Genomic DNA, 18,762 nt, shown 5'->3' on the forward strand with positions numbered 1-18,762 from the left:
GACCCTGCTCACCTGTGTGCAGCTGTGAACAAACCCTGCTCACCTGTACCCAGCTTTGACCAGATCCTGCTCACCTGTATCCAGCTGTGAACAAACCCTGCTCACCTGTGCCCAGCTCTCAACAAACCCTGCTCACCTGTACCCAGCTTTGACCAGATCCTGCTCACCTGTACCCAGCTGTGAACAAACCCTGCTCACCTGTGTGCAGCTGGGAACAAACCCTGCTCACCTGTACCCAGCTTTGACCAGATCCTGCTCACCTGTGCCCAGCTGGCAGCTTTGAACAACCCCATAAAACAGGAATGAAAAGCAGCTGGTCCCAAAAAGGTCCAAGAGGGGAAGGGGACAGCGTGTGCCCCTTCCCAGGCTGCTCCTGCAGTAATTCCCACTGCAGGGATGCACAGGGAGCTGAGGGCCCTGCGCAGTGAGGGGGGGCAGTGCCAGGAGGAAAACAAGCACAGGAATTAGGATTTTCTAAAAAGAACAAGTTTTCCCTGTGCTATCCCCACAGGGCAGTGCTGCAGTGAGAGAAGGGATGGTACAAACCCTTGGGCACTGAGGAATCCAAATCTCCAGAGAGATTTGGGATCACTGATTTCCCAAATTTGGGCTCTGAGTGGTGCAGAGAGAGAAGGGATGCTACAAACCCTTGGGCACTGAGGAACCCACACGAGGAGCTCTCCAGGGAGATTTGGCATCACTGATTTCCCAATTTTAAGTCTGAGCTCCTGCAGCCACAGCACAGCACTGACTGCAGATTCATCTATTCCCACTGACAGATTCATCTATTCCCACTGCTGACCTAACCCTTAACACCCAAGGAGGAAAGGTTCTCATAAAACACAGCCTGAACAGGGAGAGGAACCTGTAAGTGACACAAAATGTGGTGTCAATACAACCTGACACCAAGATGTGCCCCAAACCCAATTCCCTTGTGCTCATGCATTAATCCCAATTCCTACCTGCTGATTTTCAGCATCCCACACACCAAGCTTGGCTTTTGTGGCACCTTTCAAGCCTGATTTGATTTAATTTGATTAAAAAGATGAGCCCTGGAATGTGCAGCAGGGGGAGAAAAATGAAAAATAAAACCTGTGCAAATTCCTGCTGCAGATTCCAGGCTGTGCCCAGCCATCCCAACATCACACCCAGCATTTCCCAGGGGAGCAGCAGCTCAGCTGCTTGGTCTGAACCCACAGAGCCCTCCCAGGGTTCATTAATTCCTCACACAGGGGGCAGGCCATGATCTGATTAAGCAGATTCAATTTTGCTCTGATGCCACCAGACATCTGTGGGATCTCAGCACCTCAGGACTGAGGTGTCACCGAGACCACCCCTGGGGGGCTCGGGAGTCCTGGAATGTTCCAGAAGTGTCTGGTGGCTGGACTTTGATCCTACACAGGAGACGACACCTGTATGAGGACAGGAGGGTTTCACCGGGGTGAATGGTGAAGGGATTAGTTAGTTAGAGAGTGAAACACAGGGTTTAGGATTTATGTACAGGGGGGTTTAGAGAAGTAAGATGGAGGAATTGGGGCGTGTCCTGTCCTTCTTCTTCTTCTTCTTCTTCTCCTCCATCTTCTGTGGTGATGGTGGCACTTTGGGATTGGTCATTACTAAAAGTGCACTGGGCAATAAGGGTGAAAGGTATTGGGGAAAAATGATAAATATTGTACACGTAACTTTGGGTATAAAGATAGGTGACCGCCCGGAGGGCAGCACAGTGTGCTCATGGCTGGCTGCTGAGCAGAGCTCTGTCGGGCCAAGAGAAAATCTTTTAGATAAACAATTAATAAACACAGAGACCGAAAGAAGAACTGAAGCCTCTTCTGTTCCTTTGATACGCGGCTGCCCCAAGGCCACCCCGGGCCTTTCCAGGCCCTTCAAACAGCCAAAAACCCGACAGACATCAGAACAGGTTCCATTATTGCACCTCGTGCCCAGATGTGACCTTGCCCTGCTCCAGCTGCATTTCTGAGCTCTCATTGAGTTTTACCACGGGTCCTTAATGCTATTTAAAGCCCCAAGTCGATATGGAATTAGTGGACCAAACTCATCTCTGAAATAATTCAATTAATTCAGCATGGCCTTTATTCCCCTGCAGTTTGTGTTGCTGTGCAAAAACTCAGGGAAAATTCAGGATCTGCTGCATTCCAGGCCCGGAACAGCTCCAGATTTTGTGGCTCAGGTTGTGCAGGAAGGTGCACAGATGAAAGGTTTTTATCTGGTTTTATTAATATCATTGCAATTTTTAATTCTGCCTCCCAGGTGTTGATCCAACTCCCAGCCCATGTCCAACCTGCAAGAATCCCTGTGCTCTGAAATCCCAGAGTTCCAGTGCCATAAACAGCCCCTGATCCTAAAACCCTTGGGCAGATTGAAGGAATCCTCAAAGGGCAAATTTAAGGAATTCTCATTTTAAAATTCTTCTCAATAAGAACATTTTTGGTCCACTTTGGTTTGGTTTTTCAAAGGGAGATTCTCTCATCCTCTCACATTTCTGGTTGCCGGAGCCAAAAAAAATCCAAATTTTCACAGGATTCCCCAAAAATGCTGAAATATCATGAAGCATAGTGGATATCCCTGGAATGTCACTGCTGCCCAGGAAAATGGAGGGATTTAAATGGGTCAGGATCCAGGGGCACATTCCCAGTTATTAATCCATAGCAGGGCAGGGGATTTCTCTCAAATGGGAAATTTTATATTTCAGTTGCAGAAGGCAGAAAGAGAATTTCTTCTGAGGCTCTGCAATTAATGAAGGGCAGCACTCAGGGAATTACAAATTCCCTAAAATCAAAGGGGAGGTTTTTCCTCCAGCACTTGGATTTCTAACACAGATTAAGACACTGCTCTGCTGAGCTAAATCCTGAGCCAAACCCTACAAAAATGTCAAAATTCACAAAATAATTGCAAATTGCTCTGTCCCCTTGTCCCTGCCAGGCTGTCCTGCCTCACTTCAAGCCCAACACTGAATTTCCCTCCTGTTATCACTGAGCTATTCCCCCTCCTCCCTCAAGCCCTGGGCTCCTCCACTCTGCTCTTATTTATTTTTAAATGAATTTCCAGCTCACAGACTTCAAAGTGAAATTTCAAAATGCAAATGGCTGAGGGCACAAACTACTGAAGGCAAATAAAAGAAAAACCCATCAGATTTATGACTTCTATAAAAACTCCACAATATTTTGGGGCCCCTCTTGTGATTTTCACAGTCTCTGGTTGCTGCTGTGCTTCAAAACTTGACTTGGAGATGAAAAAGGATGGAAATACTGCGGGGAGAAAGAGCAGATGGAGTGTTTACTTTTAAAAGCAATTACTGCAGTTTATTCTGTAATAAACTGAATTTTTTTTTACAGGGGAGAGAAAAGCAGAGCAGAAATGTGGGATTGTGAATCTCGGGAGAGGAGGGAGCCTGGGCACTGCCCTGATCCTGCACCAACACCCCCAGGGCTGGGATGGGTTTGGCACCTCTGGCACCATTTCCATTTGCCATGAAGAAGGGCAATATGGATAAAATTTTGTTATTTACTGTGAAAAAACACAGGTGACAGTGAAGCCCTTTCTGGGTACACAGGGATGAAAAATTGTAATTTTTGCTGTGGGTTTTATCCCCACTTTTGAGTGCTGCTGTTTTCCCCTAGGCTCAAAGCATCCACCCCAATGCAGTCATTTTGAAAAAAGCAGTGGCAGAATAAAGCCTTTTATTTCCACATTAATTATTGCTGCTGCATGGGTTTTGGAGATAAACACGGAGCTGGGATGGAAGATGGAAAGTGCTAATGCAACAGGTTATTTAATTAGCAGCATAATAGTGAGTGTGCACGTATCAGTGGAGCCCTGCTCACCATTAGGGCAGCCCATAATAGCAGCAGTGCTGACTCTGAGGGCACGCTGGCTTCTCAGCAAAAGCAGATTTGCCCAGGGCAGCAGCTCCCCTGTGTCCCTGGGCAAGACATGAAGGGAAATGAAGTCACCAAACTGGCTGAGAATTCCTCCATTTATCGAAATTCTCATTCATTTGTTAATCCCATCACCTAAATTCTCAATATTTGTGTCTTGTCAAAAGTAAGTTTTGATACTAAAATGTATTTTATTATTGAGGATTTGTCCTCAGAGCTGAGCTGGAAGCAGATTTTAATTCTGATTTTAAATCTCCCAATTCCAGATATCCAGCCACAGTTTCTGCATTTGTTATTGCTGCTTATCCCAACAGCTGTGATCCCATGGTGCATTTTAAGAGAGGAGTGTGAAAAATGCATGGATTTTGTGATTGGCTTTTTGCAAATATTGAAATGAATATTATATGTGTTGTGTTAGAAAGTTATGCTGTATTAATTCTCTTAAGTAGTGTGTTAAATATAGTTTTAGGTTATAAAAATTGTTAAAATAGAAATGATGCTATGTAGGATACTTTTTTAAAAAGAAAGGACTGGCACTGAGATAGCAGCCACAGGACACCCAAATCTTTCAGAGAAAAAGAATTGATTGCTCCATTATCAGGAGAAATGAACTTGTTCCATGGTTTGAAGCTGCTGTTGGGATTAGAAGGAAGAAGTTGATGGTGACCAGGCAGAATCCTGTGTTTGAATGGAATTTATGCATCATGGATGAGCTGTATGAATATGCAACAGGTTACTGTATTTAAGGGTTAATCCTCTGTTAACGTGGGTCCTTTTTCAGCCTTATGCTGCTCAGAAAAGGCACCTGGACATCTGAAACTCTTTGTCTCTGTTGTCTCATATTGTTCTAATCCCAATTGCCCAAATTATTATTACTCTAATTGTATTACTATTTTCATAACCATTTCATTACTATTAAACTTTTAAAATATAAAACCGAGGGACTGGTGTTTTCCACAGGAGACTCTGGGCAGAATTCCCTTTTTCCTGAGCCTCAGCCCTTGCCCATTCCACCCTGCTGGATGAGCAGAAATGCAGAGGATTCCTGCATTCCTGTGCTGCAGCCTGCAGGCTGTGGAGCCCTCAGAGAGCATTTCCTGCTGCTCTCAAACAGAATTTACCCCCAGAAACTCCTCAGGGCCCTCTCCCCAAAGGCAGCAGGTGGGAAAAGCCCTGTGGAGCCCTCAGAGAGCATTTCCTGCTGCTCTCAAATGGAATTTACCCTCAGAAACTCCTCAGGGCCCTCTCCCCAAAGGCAGCAGGTGGGAAAAGCCCTGTGGAGCCCTCAGAGAGCATTTCCTGCTGCTCTCAAACAGAATTTACCCTCAGAAACTCCTCAGGGCCCTCTCCCCAAAGGCAGCAGGTGGGAAAAGCCCTGTGGAGCCCTCAGAGAGCATTTCCTGCTGCTCTCAAACAGAATTTACCCTCAGAAACTCCTCAGAGCCCTCTCCCCAAAGGCAGCAGGTGGGAAAAGCCCTGTGGAGCCCTCAGAGAGCATTTCCTGCTGCTCTCAAACAGAATTTACCCCCAGAAACTCCTCAGGGCCCTCTCCCCAAAGGCAGCAGGTGGGAAAAGCCCTGTGGAGCCCTCAGAGAGCATTTCCTGCTGCTCTCAAATAGAATTTACCCTCAGAAACTCCTCAGGGCCCTCTCCCCAAAGGCAGCAGGTGGGAAAAGCCCTGTGGAGCCCTCAGAGAGCATTTCCTGCTGCTCTCAAACAGAATTTACCCTCAGAAACTCCTCAGGGCCCTCTCCCCAAAGGCAGCAGGTGGGAAAAGCCCTGTGGAGCCCTCAGAGAGCATTTCCTGCTGCTCTCAAACAGAATTTACCCTCAGAAACTCCTCAGGGCCCTCTCCCCAAAGGCAGCAGGTGGGAAAAGCCCTGTGGAGCCCTCAGAGAGCATTTCCTGCTGCTCTCAAACAGAATTTACCCTCAGAAACTCCTCAGGGCCCTCTCCCCAAAGGCAGCAGGTGGGAAAAGCCCCCCTGGTTCTGCGTGATTAAATTACAGATTGAACCAGCAGCTCTGGGCTGCTCCTAACGAGGATAAATCAGATTAAAACCACACACCTGCAAGGGAAACTGCCAGGGCAGCTCCTCCAGGAGCAGCCCAGGGTTCTGCTGGAATTCCCTCCTTGTCCAAGGGCTCAGAGCTCACCAGCTCCCAGCTCCAGCTGTTGAGGATTTGCAGCACTTGCAGCAAAAACCCTGATGATTCAAACTGTCCTTCCTCCCTGGCAGCTCCCTGGATAATAAATGGGAACAATATTTTATTTATGCCCAGGTCATCAATTCTAAGGCAGAGGAAGCAGCAGATGAAAGGAGAGCTGTTTCCATGAAGAAAGTGATGGATTACAAAAATCCATTTTTACCCTGTTCCTCCTCCTTGACAGGGAATTCTAAACTCTTGTGATTTATTACCTTTTTCCTCCTTCTTTTTGGACCAAAATGAAATATTTTAAAAAAAAATCACACAGCAGTTAATTGCTGCATAAACACAATTATGCAAGGAGGTACAAATTACCTTGGGGTTTTTCTGTTAAACAGCAATATCCTGGCTAAATAAAACAAAAAATCCGGACCTGCATTTCATTTTAAACTTCATGGAAGCCAAGAATTACAAGGTGCTTTCCCCCCTCACGTTCACAGCACTGAAATGGGAGCTGAAAAATCTCATAATGACTTTTCCTGGAGCTGCTCTGCTGTTTATCACTCACTGCTTGAACTCTAATATTTGCAATTAAGAACAAGCTCTGAATAATGCCTGGAAGTGGCAAATTCATTAGGGAACAAGAGCTGGAAAGGAGGATCCAAAAGCTGCTGGACAGCTTCTAGAAAATGTGCATAAAATGGATAAATCTGGTGCATGAAGAGCTCCCAGCAAATAAATGAACACAAGATTTCTGTGCAGTGCTGAGCCTGATGCAATTATGAAATGTGGGAGCTGAGAAGATGCTGCTGCAGAGTCTGATGCTGCAACAATGAGAGCAGCTCTGTTTCCATCCCTAAAAAAGAGATTGAAATGCTAAAAATGCAGAAGAGAGCCACAAAAATGATGTGAAACTGGAAAAAATCAGATTGCACCATGAATCTGTTTAGTCTGCCCAAAAACTGATCAAGAGTGACTTTGGTTACTGCAGATATTTTATAGGAATAGAGCAGGACTGGAGATGGATTTTATTAGCCAAAGATATAAAATAATGGCCAATGACAAGAAGCACAAGTCAGACAAACCTGAATTCAAACACTCTGATTTTTAATAGCAAGGATGATTAACCACTGGATAAAAATGACCAAAGGGAGCAGTGAATTTCCCCTCCTGAAGTGTTCAAATAGAGACTAAATGCTTTTCCTGAAAGAATTGCTGCAATCCTGGAGAAAGCCACTGGCCCGTGGCCCAGAGGAGCTCAGGTGTGAGGATGATGATGATGATGATGATGGGATGGCTCCTGCTGCCCTTCAGAGCTCATCACTGTTATAAATAACTTTATTCCAATTACTGTGGAACTGGGAACTTCATATTTGGGAAGGAACAAAATCTACTTTAAAGCAAGAACAATAAAACCTGTGTAATGAAATCCAAGAACTTTACCCATGAGAAAGGAATACCCCTCTCACCTCATACACTGGTTTTTTCCTGTGATGGAAATGCAGGATTTTCATCAGACATGCTTTGGACATTTATTAAATGCCTTTTTTTTTTCCATTAGGTTAAAGATTACCTCGTTGTAATTTCCCATTTATTGTTCTGCCTTGTGTGCACGCTGCCCCCACCCAGCAAATAACTTCACATCTTCAAAGGGAACTGAACTACAAATATCAGAGAAGTAAAGCCCTAAAGAACATTAAACACTGCCTTGTCCACATGAAAAAAAGGAAAAAAAGCAAACAGCCAAACCAAAAACCCAAATACTGCTGCTCCTTTCACTAAAAACCCAAAAAACCAAAACTGCTGCTCCTTCCACCAAAAAACTAAAAAGTGGTGCTCCTTTCACCAAAAACCAAAAAAACTAACAAGTGTTACTCCTTTCACCAAAACCCAAAACTGCTGCTCGTTTTACCAAAAAATCAAAACAGCCGCTCCTTTCACCAAAAACCCAAAAACCCAAAACTGCTGCTCCTTTCACCAAACACCCAAAAAACCCAAAAACTGCTGCTCCTTTCACCAAAAAAACCAAAACTGCTGCTCCTTTTACCAAAAACCCAAACCTTCTGCACCTTTCACCAAAAAACCCAGAACTGCTGCTCCTTTCACCAAAAACCCAAAAAAACCAAAAACTGCTGCTCCTTTCACCAAAACCCCATAAAGCTAAAACTGCTGCTCCTTTCACCAAAAACCCAAAACTGCTGCTCCTTTCACCAAATACCCAAAAAACCCAAAAACTGCTGCTCCTTTCACCAAAAACCCAAAACCTGCTGCTCCTTTCACCAAAAACCCAAAACTGCTGCTCCTTTCACCAAAACCCAAAACTGCTGCTCCTTTCATCAAAAACCCAAGAACTGCTGCTCCTTTTACCAAAAACCCAAAACTGCTGCTCCTTTCACCAAAAACCCAAAAACTGCTGCTCCTTTCACCAAAAACTGCGGCTCCTTTCACCAAAAACTGCTGCTCCTTTTACCAAAAACCCAAACCTGCAGCTCCTTTCACCAAAAAGCCGCCAGGAACGAGAGAGGCCACGAGGATTGGGAGGGAATTTTCCTGCTCCACCTCCCAAATCCCGGCTCTTTGAGAAGATCAAAAAGAGCTTCCGAGCGTTCCCTCATTAACAACCCGGCCCCAAACGGGGAAGCCAGGCACACAGGAGTTCTGGATTTTTCCTAAATTCTCAGCCTGGAGGAGCTGCAGCCTTTTTGTGCTGAAGAATTTCCCATTCATGTTCGGCTGAGGTTCCATGCAGACATCAAAGGAAAACATTAAATTTTCCCCAGCAAGCCTGGGGCTAACTTCAGAGGATACATCACTGAGTAATGTTGAGCAGTTGGATCACAGTTAATTCAGGGGAAAAAAAATGAAACTGCAGGACGCCCACAAGACATTCTCCACATATTTCCATAATCAGGGACATTTCTGCTGAATTACTGCTCACAAAAAATCAGCACCCAAGACACTCAGTGGCATCTCTGGCCTGCATCTTTCTGCTCTTGTTCCCATCCTCCTTTAAGGGCACCAAGTGGATTCCAACAGAAAGAGCTGGAATAACTCAGAGTAGGTAAAAATCAGCATCACCCCTGCCAGTTTTAAACTTTGTTTAAGTTTACTTATTAAATGTCAATTTTTTTGGCTGTTCCCCTCAGGCCTCACTAGAAAATGATGTAAAAGAAAAACTCCTGTGTCTCCTTCCTGGAGACATTGATGATGGAATATATATTTTTCTCAAACATTCTAAAAACCATGGGATGTTGTGCCTGTAACAAGAAGTACCTTTCACTTATTTTTTTGGCATTGAAATATGATTTTTAAGTACGGTTGCCTGGCACTGCGATATTGTTTTTACATTAAAACCAAAGAGGATTGGGACAGCCTGTACTAATTTGGAGGAGCAGACAGGACCTGCTCCAAAACCCTCCAAGCTGCATTTTTCAGGTGGGGAAAAGGAGGAACAAAGACATCCAGTGACTTCCTCAAGGTCACACAGGAATCTGTTGCAGGGCAGGGTTGAGTTCCCAAAGCCTCAGCCCACTTAAGCACTGGAAAAAGCAGTGAAACAAGAGTATGTACTAAATTTGGCACAGCCTTTTAAATGATGCATTGCTCCAAGGGAACAAGAAACTCCACTCATGCTAAGCCAGACACCAAAGGAACACAGAAAGGAAAAACTACTCACTCCACCCAATTTATCTGATCACCTTAATATTTCCTAAGTCAATAAGGCCTTTCTTGGCCAGACAGCCCAACCTACAATTTAGATCCTGTTACAAAATCAGACACACTAAACCACTTTCTCCCTCAGGCTGCAGGAGATAAAAGGCCAAGTAAGCAACATTTTGGTAACTGGCTTCATGTAACAGCTCTGGATTTTCTTAAAAGCCTCAGCATCGATTGTTTCCTTTAAATAGCAATGGTTTATTGAGAAACCTTCCACCCCTTTTAAAGCACAAGGTTTTCCTGAGGTAGAGAAAGGAGCAAAAACTGCCCTGCCAAGGCAGATTTGTCTAAGAGTTTTGGATACCTGGGGCTGGCAAGACATTTTGAAGTTAGAGTTAAGGTAACACTGGTGCAGAGAGGGGAAACTTGGGAGAGGGAATGAAAGCAGAACAATCCTGGGATTCAGCTCCAGCTGTGTTGGATCCAACAGCTCCAGCCAGGGCTGCAGCTTGTGAGGAGCATCCAGAGGAGCTAAAGGAGCACAGGAATTCATTCCATGGAGGCAAATGCCCAGCACCCTGCTGTTACATAAAAGCCTGTTTGGTTGGGAATGCTTCCCTTTGGGCTGCCTGGATCCACGGCACAGCCAGGCTCAGGATGAGCTGCAGCTGCTCCCATTCCTGCAGAGTCTCCCACTCCCTTTTCCAGCCCTGTTCTCCTCCCTTCTCCTCTGCCACGTTTCCATGTGGGAAACCAGCACAGCAACTGCAGTGCCTGCTTCATGTCCGTGACATCTCGGCTGTTTGAGGGGCCTGGAAGGCCCGGGGTGGCCTTGGGGCAGCCCGCGTATCGAAGGACGAGAAGAGGCTTCAGTTCTTCTTTCTGGTTTTTATGTTTATTAATTGTTTATCTAAAAGATGTTCTTTCAGCCGAACAAAGATCTGCTCAGCAGTCAGCCATGGGCACACTGTCTCTCTCTCCCGGGCAGCCACGTATCTTTATACCCATTGTGACGTATACAATATTTATCATTTTTCCCCAATACCATCTATTGTTATAACTCGGTGTACTCTTAGTAATAACCAATCCAAAAATGCCACCGTGGCCAAAGAAGATGGAGGAGAAGAGGAAGAAGAAGGAGGACAGGACACACCCCAATTCCTCCATCTTACTCCTCTAAACCCCCCTGTACATAAATCCTAAACCCTGTGTCTCACTCTCTAATTAACCAATCCCTTCACCATTCACCCGGTGAAACCCTCATCCTTGTCGTCTCCTGTGTAGGGTTAAAGTCCAGCCACCAGACACTTCTGGAACATTCCAGGACTCCCGAGCCCCCCAAGGGTGCTCTCGGTGGCTCGGCACCTCAGGACTGAGATATTGAGATCCGACAGCTTCAGGGATGGGAGTGTAAGGCTGGGATGAAAGGACTGAAACATCTCCCCAAGCCTTCCTCCAAACTGAGCTCCAACAGATAAAAAAGCCACTATTTCACTTTGCCTGGGAAAGTTCCTCCACATTTGGAAGCCCCTTGAGGCAGGGACTGCCCTTCTGCTCTGTCAAACACCACTTGTACAAGCCACGATTGCACAACTGCTTTTATAAGGTTTCCAGTTATACAAAGAATGTGTTTTTATTCATGTTTACAACCCTGAGAAACAAACCCTGAAACCCCAAACCCTTTGCATTCAAATTCCATGACCTGTTGGTGGCTCCACCAACTATTAATCCACACCTTGGTCTAGAGTGAACCTTTAGAAGGAGCACACTGGAATTAACACTTCCAAAAGTCACATTGTGCTTCCCTCCTTGCCCTCTCCTGTCCATATTTTAGCAGTCAGCATTCCTGGAGTAGGAGCTCAAATTCCAAGCAGTTGGCAGCTCTGGCATTGCCCTGCTGGAAGCTCCTTAACCTGCAGAGCTGCACTGGAGCATGGACCTGGAACAAGGAGGGGAAGGAAGCAGCAAAGGTGAAAGCACTGGGAATGTACAGCCTTGTTTTTCCTTGGCTGGGCACCAGCTGTGCCAAGAAACAAAAGCAGAGCACAAACTTTAATCTACTGTAAAAGCAGCAAGTAAAACAAGCCTCCTTCCTCAGCCAGTGAAGCACTTTCTGTGTCCCAACACAACACCCAGGGCACCAAATAAAAATCCAGGGGGTCACTGCCCCATCCCAGCTGGGCACAGGAGCCTGGAGTCACCCAGCTGGCCCAAGGGTGAAGCAATTTCACCTCCAGGGCACAGATGCTGCTGCATTTACATCTCTCTACATTTCAAACCCCTTTCCAAGGGGCACAGCCCCTCTGCCCCTGGTGATCCAGAAGCTGAACTGTTCCAGCTGCACACACAGAGCTCACAGCACCATTTCCACTCAGCCCAGCTCATCAACCTCTGGCTGGGGCTGTTTTTTCTGAGCACAGATTTTCTAAGCTGAACAAACTTCATGGAACAGTTATTCCAAGGCAGCTGACCACAGCCAGGGAAGGTTTCATTTCCCACCTCACAACAAGCTCCTCTTACTGGCCTGCATCAAAACTCTTACTGGCTCTGAGAGCTTTTAATTCAGCTTATCCTGACAACCCTCAAGAGCTGGAAGGGTCTGATCAGGATCACTGAGTCCAACTCCAGCACAGGACCCCCCAAAAATCCCATCCTGGGCTTGAGACCAAACCCTGGGGAGCCTCTTTCAGTGCTCCACCACCCTGGAGCTGAAAACCTTTTCCTGACACCAACTAAAGCTGCCCTGACCCAGCTGCAGCCATTCCCTGGTCATGGCAGTGAAGAGATCAGTGCACTCGTGAGGGTGGTGGAGACCCCAGGCAGTTAACACAAAACCACAGCTCACAAACAGATCCTTTGGGATGAGAGCCCATTTTCCAAGGGAAAAGGCAGCTGGGAAAGGCCAAGCATTTACAGAGCCACTGATGTGCAATGTTATAGTGTTTGCAGGGAGATATGATGCATCTGACTCCATCTTATCAGAAGGCTAATTAATTACTTTATTATACTATATTATTCTATACTATTCATTATACTATATTACTTTATTATATTATATTATTCTATACTATATTACATTCTATTACATTACATCTAAACTGAATGTGCCAAGCACTCAACTCTGCAGACAACTACACTGATCTTGTGATTGTAACCCAACAGTCCTGACACACACACACACACACCTGGCCCTGACAGGCCAAGGAACCAAAAATCATCACTGTGGGTAAACAATCTCCATATTGCATTCTAGTTCTGCACAAACACAGGCACAGCAAATAATAATTGTTTTTCCCTTTCTCTGAGGTTCAGGGAATGAGAATCTCAGAAATATTTTTGGGAAGAATTGTGCCTTGCTTTTCTCTGTGAAGAGAAACATGGGGCTACACACTTGGCCCTGAACTAAGGAACCAAAACACCATCACTGTGGGTAAATAATCACCATATTGAATTCTACTTTTGCACAAACACAGGCACAGCAAATAATAATTGTTTTTCCTTTCTCTGAGGTTCAGAGAATGTGAATCCCAGAAATATTCTTGGGAAGAATTGTGCCTTGGTTTCTTCTGTGAAGAGAAACGTGGGGCTACACACCAGGCCCTGAACTAAGGAACCAAAACACCATCACTGTGGGTAAATAATCTCCATATTGCATTCTAGTTTTGCACAAACACAGGCGCAGCAAATAATAATTGTTTTTCTTTTCTCTGAGGTTCAGAAAACGCGAATCCGAAAAATATTCTTGGGAAGAATTGTGTCTTGCTTTTCTCTGTGAAGAGAAACGTGAGGCTACACACTTGGCTCTGAACCAAGGAACCAAACCACCCTCAGTCTGGGTAACCAATCTCCATATTGCATTCTAGTTCTGCACAAACAGGCACAGCAAATAATAATTGTTTTTTCTTTCTCTGAGGTTCAGAGAATGTGCAACCCAGAAATATCTTTGGGAAGAATTGTGCCTTGGTTTCTTCTGTGAAGAGAAACGTGGACCTACACACTTGGCTCTGAACCAAGGAACCAAAACCCCATCTGTGGGTAAATAACCTCCATACTGCATTCTAGTTCTGCACAAACAGGCACAGCAAATAATAATTGTTTTTCTTTTCTCTGAGGTTCAGAGAGTGTGAATCAAGAAATATTCTTGGGAAGAATTGTACCTTGCTTTTCTCTGTGAAGAGAAATGTGGGGCTACACACTTGGCTCTGAACCAAGGAACCAAAACACCATCACTCCATACTGCATTCTACTTTTGCACAAACACAGGCACAGCAAATGAGATAAAAATTATTTTTAGATAAGAAAGGTTTAGAGAACGTGAATCTCAGAAACACTCTTGGGAAGAATTGTGCCTTGCTGTAAAATGCGCTGACACAACGTGAGGGCACCGTCTGCTCCGGGGAGCCCCTACCTTGGAGATGAGCTCATCGTGGTTGGCCAGGTGGGCCCTGCAGTGGATGCAGCTGTAGGTCCTGTGGCAGGAAGGCAGATATGCCTGGAAAGTCTTGGACCTCGTCATCTTCACCATTGGAGCCACGGAGCGCTGGCTGAAGTCGGGGGTGGCCCAGGAGGCGCTCCCGCAGGAGGGGTCGCACGGGAAACAGCGGAACACGCAGGTAAAGGCCGTGGTTCGGCGGGGACGGGCTGTGTGGGGCGGGCTCCACACGCTGCTGATGCTCCAGACGAAGGGGTTCGGGCACCAGAAGCAGGGGATTGCACAGAAACCTGGGGTGGAAAGCAGACACAACACTCAGCTTGCAGCCCACAGCGGGATTTAGGGCTGGATTTAGGAGACAGGAGTGATGCCTGAGGATTAAATCAGTACCAGAGAGCTTTATTCATTTGCTGGTGCCCTCACACCTCCCTGCTGCTGTTATCTGCACCACTCTTCCAGCACTGGTGGCTCTGGAAGTGCCTGCAAGGAGTGGAGGTGATTCCCACCCAGCCTGGTCCCAGGGTTTAGGGCTGGATTTAGGAGATAGGAGTGATGCTCAGGGATTAGATCAGCAGCACAGATCTTTATTCTCATGCTGGCTGCCCTCACACCTCCCTGCTGTTATTTGCACCCATTCTTCCAGCATTTCATGGCTCTGGAAGTGCCTGCAGAGGAATGGAGGTGATTCCCACATAGCCTGGTCCCAGGATTTAGGAGCAGCAGACAGGAGTGATGCCCAGGGATCAGATCAGCAGCACAGATCTTTACTCACTTCCTGACTGCCCTCACACTTCCCTGCTGTTATCTCCACCAATTCTTCCAGCCCTTGTGGCTCTGGAAGTGCCTGCAGAGGAATGGAGGTGATTCTCACCCAGCCTGGTCCCAGGGTTTAGGGCTGGATTTAGGAGACAGGAGTGATGCCCAGGGATTAGATGAGCAGCACAGATCTTTATTCATTTGCTGGCTGCCCTCACACCTCCCTGCTGTTATCTGCACCACTCTTCCAGCACTGGTGGCTCTGGAAGTGCCTGCAGAGGAATGGAGGTGATTCCCACCCAGCCTGGTCCCAGGAGCAGCAGACAGAAATGATGCTCAAGGATCAGATGAGCAGCACAGCTCTTTATTCTCATGCTGGTGCCCTCACACCTCCCTTCTCCTGTTTTCTGCACCATTCTTCCAGCACTTGTGGCTCTCTCTGGAAATGCTTGCAGAGGAGTAATTCCCACCCAGCCTGGTCCCAGGATTTAGGGCTGGATTTAGGAGACAGGAGTGATGCCCAGGGATTAGATGAGCAGCACAGATCTTTATTCTCATGCTGGTGCCCTCACACCTCCCTGCTGTTATCTCCACCAATTCTTCCAGCACTTGTGGCTCCTGCAGAGGAGGGGAGGTGACTCCCACCCAGCCTGGGACAAAGTGGGGAGCAGAGCCAGCCCCTGTCCCCGGCCTGACTCACTGCTGTGACACCCCATGGGAAAAAATGAGAGCTGGACCTGGGTTTTCTAAGGCCATGAGTCACCAAACCAGTTTTTCTCTCCATTCTGCCCTACTTTCCCCATGGGAAATGCAGGATTCCTTCATTATACTTTCCTTTAGAACTCCCTGCAAGCTCTGAAGGTAGAAGCTACTCTATAAACTGCACTCCAGTATTTTATTTTTTTTTATCTGAACATCTGACAGCAGCCAAAGCAAGGCACAGCCTCTGAAGCCTACTCCTGATAGCAAGAGACATTTCAAAACCCTATTCAGGATGGAAACACCATTTTACACTCCAACATCATCTGACAGCACCTGCAAGGCAGCTCAAGTCTGGGTCTCTTTTTGTTGGCAGAAATGGAGTTTTCAGATCCCACACCTATAAAAGTCTTAGAGCTACAAGCGTTGCTTTTGAGGATGGAGAAGCACAAAGGAAGCAGCAGCAGCTCCCCTCCCTCCCTCCCTGCCGGATCCATGGCGTGCACGCACGCTCTGCAAATTAATCATGAACTCTGGCTGCTCCTCCCAGGAGGATTTTCCTTTCCATGTGATTCTGCTCAGCCTCTGAGCCTGCACTTGGTGTTGTTCCATGTTTGACCCACAAAGTTCACCCCCAAAATAAAGAAAACAAGGAATAACATCTCAGGCATCCAACACTTCCCCCAAGCCTTGTCATGGTTGATAAAGCAGATTTAAGGTGTCCAAGCCATGGACGCTGTCCCAGGGTGTCCAGAGCTCTGTCCAGCCTGGCCTGGACACCTCCAGGGATGGAGCAGCCTGTGCCAGGCCTCCCCACCCTCACAGGGAAGGATTTTTGGGTGATCCCACCCCAAAGCTCCTCTCTACCAGTGTGAAGCCATTCCCTTGTCCTGTCACTCCCTGCTCATGGAAATATTCCCTCTGCCTGGTACCAGCGGGACCTGACCACACACAGAGCTCAACAGGAGCCAGAATCATGTAAAACAACAGGATACCCATTTTTCTTCTTTTTTTTTTTTTTTTTCTGAAATATTTTTCTTCTGCTCTCCAGGAGGCAGCTCCCTCACAGCCAAATAGGGAAAAAAGCATCTTGCTCATCAGGCAAGCTGCTGATAAAGCACATCCATCATGATCATAGCAGTCAGCACTTCCACAGCACTGCTCACTCCTAAAGCTTTCTGCAAATACCAACTAATCAGATTAACCTTTTCCAATTAAAGTTACAGCCACAGCCGAGCAGGACCCCTCTGACACAGAAAGGTTCATTTCCCAGCTTGAGAGGAGCTCACCCTCTCCTCTTCAGTCCAAATGAAATTTTGCCAGGGATTTACCTGACCAGTTGATAAGGACTGGGCACTGTTTGCTCCCCAGCTGCAGCTCTGGATTTCAGCAGGATTTGTCTTTTACACCCATCAGAGAAGGAAGATAAATCAGGAAGATAAATCAGGAAAATAAATCAGTCTTCACCTGTATCCTGCCCCAGTTCTCTGTGTGCACCAGAATTTTGTCAGAACTGAGTTCTGCATTAGTCAGCATTGTTTTCCCATCCAAGGTGAGACGTGCTCAAGGACTGCAGCCTAAATTAGCAACAGGGCAGAAACCAGATGTAAACCAAAGCAGAATCCTCATTTTCAGCTGCCACAAAACCATCCCCAGATTCCAGGGCCCTGATTGAGCAGCTGATGTGTTTTATCCCAGAACCTGCAATCTGTGAGGCTCCAGGGAAGCAGGGGAACAAATCTGCCCTTCCTGGGGCCAAATGCAGCTGGAGACAGATTCCCTTGGAAAAGCTGGGGGAAAACACAAGGAAGGACTGGCAACACTTCAGCTGATTCCTGAATGAGAATCCAGATTGTGTCTAAACCTCAGGCTTGATCTGCAATGAAATGCAGCCCCCTCTCCCCTCCACTCCAGTGCAATAATCCATCACCACTTTGACCACCTCCATCCTGCCCTGCCAAACCCTCCCTTCCCCATCAGCTGCACAAGGTAATCCCCAGGCACCCCCAGAGAGAGATAAATAAACCCCAACCAGAACAATATCCCAGCAATCCTTTAATTTGCTGCTTGCTGACCCCTCTGTCCAGACCTGCTCAGCATCAATGCTCCAGAACAATGAATAAAGCAGGAAATCCTACAGCTGCATTTATCTGACACAGCAATGAGCACACACACAGCAATTATCTGCTGCACACAGCTTTCTGCAAAAGCAGCTCATGAGCATTCATTTATTTGACCTCATAACACATTGAACATCAGCAAAAAAAACATTTGACCTTTTAAAAGCAGACCAAAAAAAGAAAATGTTCAGGCGAGATGGTATCGGAGGAACTGCAATTCCTGTCTCGGGGCTGTGCTGAGAAAGCAAACTCCATCTCTGCTCCAGGCAGGGCAGAGAATAAAGATTGGTGAGCCAAGATCTTGGTGGGAAGCCTTGTTAAGAAAATGCCTTGAATAAAAACTTCAGATAAGCTCAGCTATAATTTACCAAGACACCACTTTGACACAGTGTGACCACATGAGCATTGTCTACCAAGAGCTGTGTCCCCACCAGTGTGGGAGAGGAGGTAAAACCTACAGGAAACGCATTCTGACATTCTACAAGCACAGCCAGCCGCTTATAGGCACCAATTTCTGTCTTAAATACAATTTTGAAATGTATTCAGTGGCTCCCAGCAATGCAAAACCCAACCCCGTGGATTTTTCATGTCCTAATGCCAACTCCATTTGAATTAGGAGACAATTACCAGCTAACAGTGCATTTGTGCTGCTGCAGAACAAAGGCACGGGATGAATTTGGGCTGTGCCTCTGGTTTTCAGAATGATGAGCTCACGTTCATCAGCACCACAGGCAGTGGGCAGCAGTGGAATCGTTGCACTCACTTTAAAAAAGAACAAAAGAAGGTTTGTTCACTTTATCATCGTGCCCAGCACTGTCAGAGAGATGAGGATCTGTCACCACCAACATCATCCATTATTGTTCTTTTCTCATTCAAGAGAAATTTATCTCTGGGATGCACTCACTCCATTCAATGGAAGAGGAATTTGTGCCTATTAATTAATGCCCACCAAGTCAGGAAGTTGGTTTAGACAAAAGGAAAGGATTCTAAAGAAAAAAAAAAAACAAACTCGCAACATCATTTATTGTGGGTTATCAGTGGGAAAATCAGCTGAA

At 46.3% G+C, this 18,762-nt stretch overlaps 1 protein-coding gene across 1 annotated transcript in view; it reads right to left on the minus strand.

Annotated features, from left to right (window-relative positions):
• YPEL2 (yippee like 2) overlaps positions 1-18,762 on the minus strand; it is a 36,530-nt gene that overhangs the window by 9,424 nt on the left and 8,344 nt on the right. Inside the window, exon 2 of the mRNA XM_074557053.1 lies at positions 14,109-14,422. Coding sequence (XP_074413154.1) covers positions 14,109-14,225 — 117 coding nt within the window. The 5' untranslated portion in view covers positions 14,226-14,422. The remainder of the gene's footprint in view (positions 1-14,108; positions 14,423-18,762) is intronic.

Source organism: Zonotrichia albicollis, chromosome 22 (genome assembly GCF_047830755.1).
Source record: "Zonotrichia albicollis isolate bZonAlb1 chromosome 22, bZonAlb1.hap1, whole genome shotgun sequence".
NCBI lineage: Eukaryota > Metazoa > Chordata > Aves > Passeriformes > Passerellidae > Zonotrichia > Zonotrichia albicollis.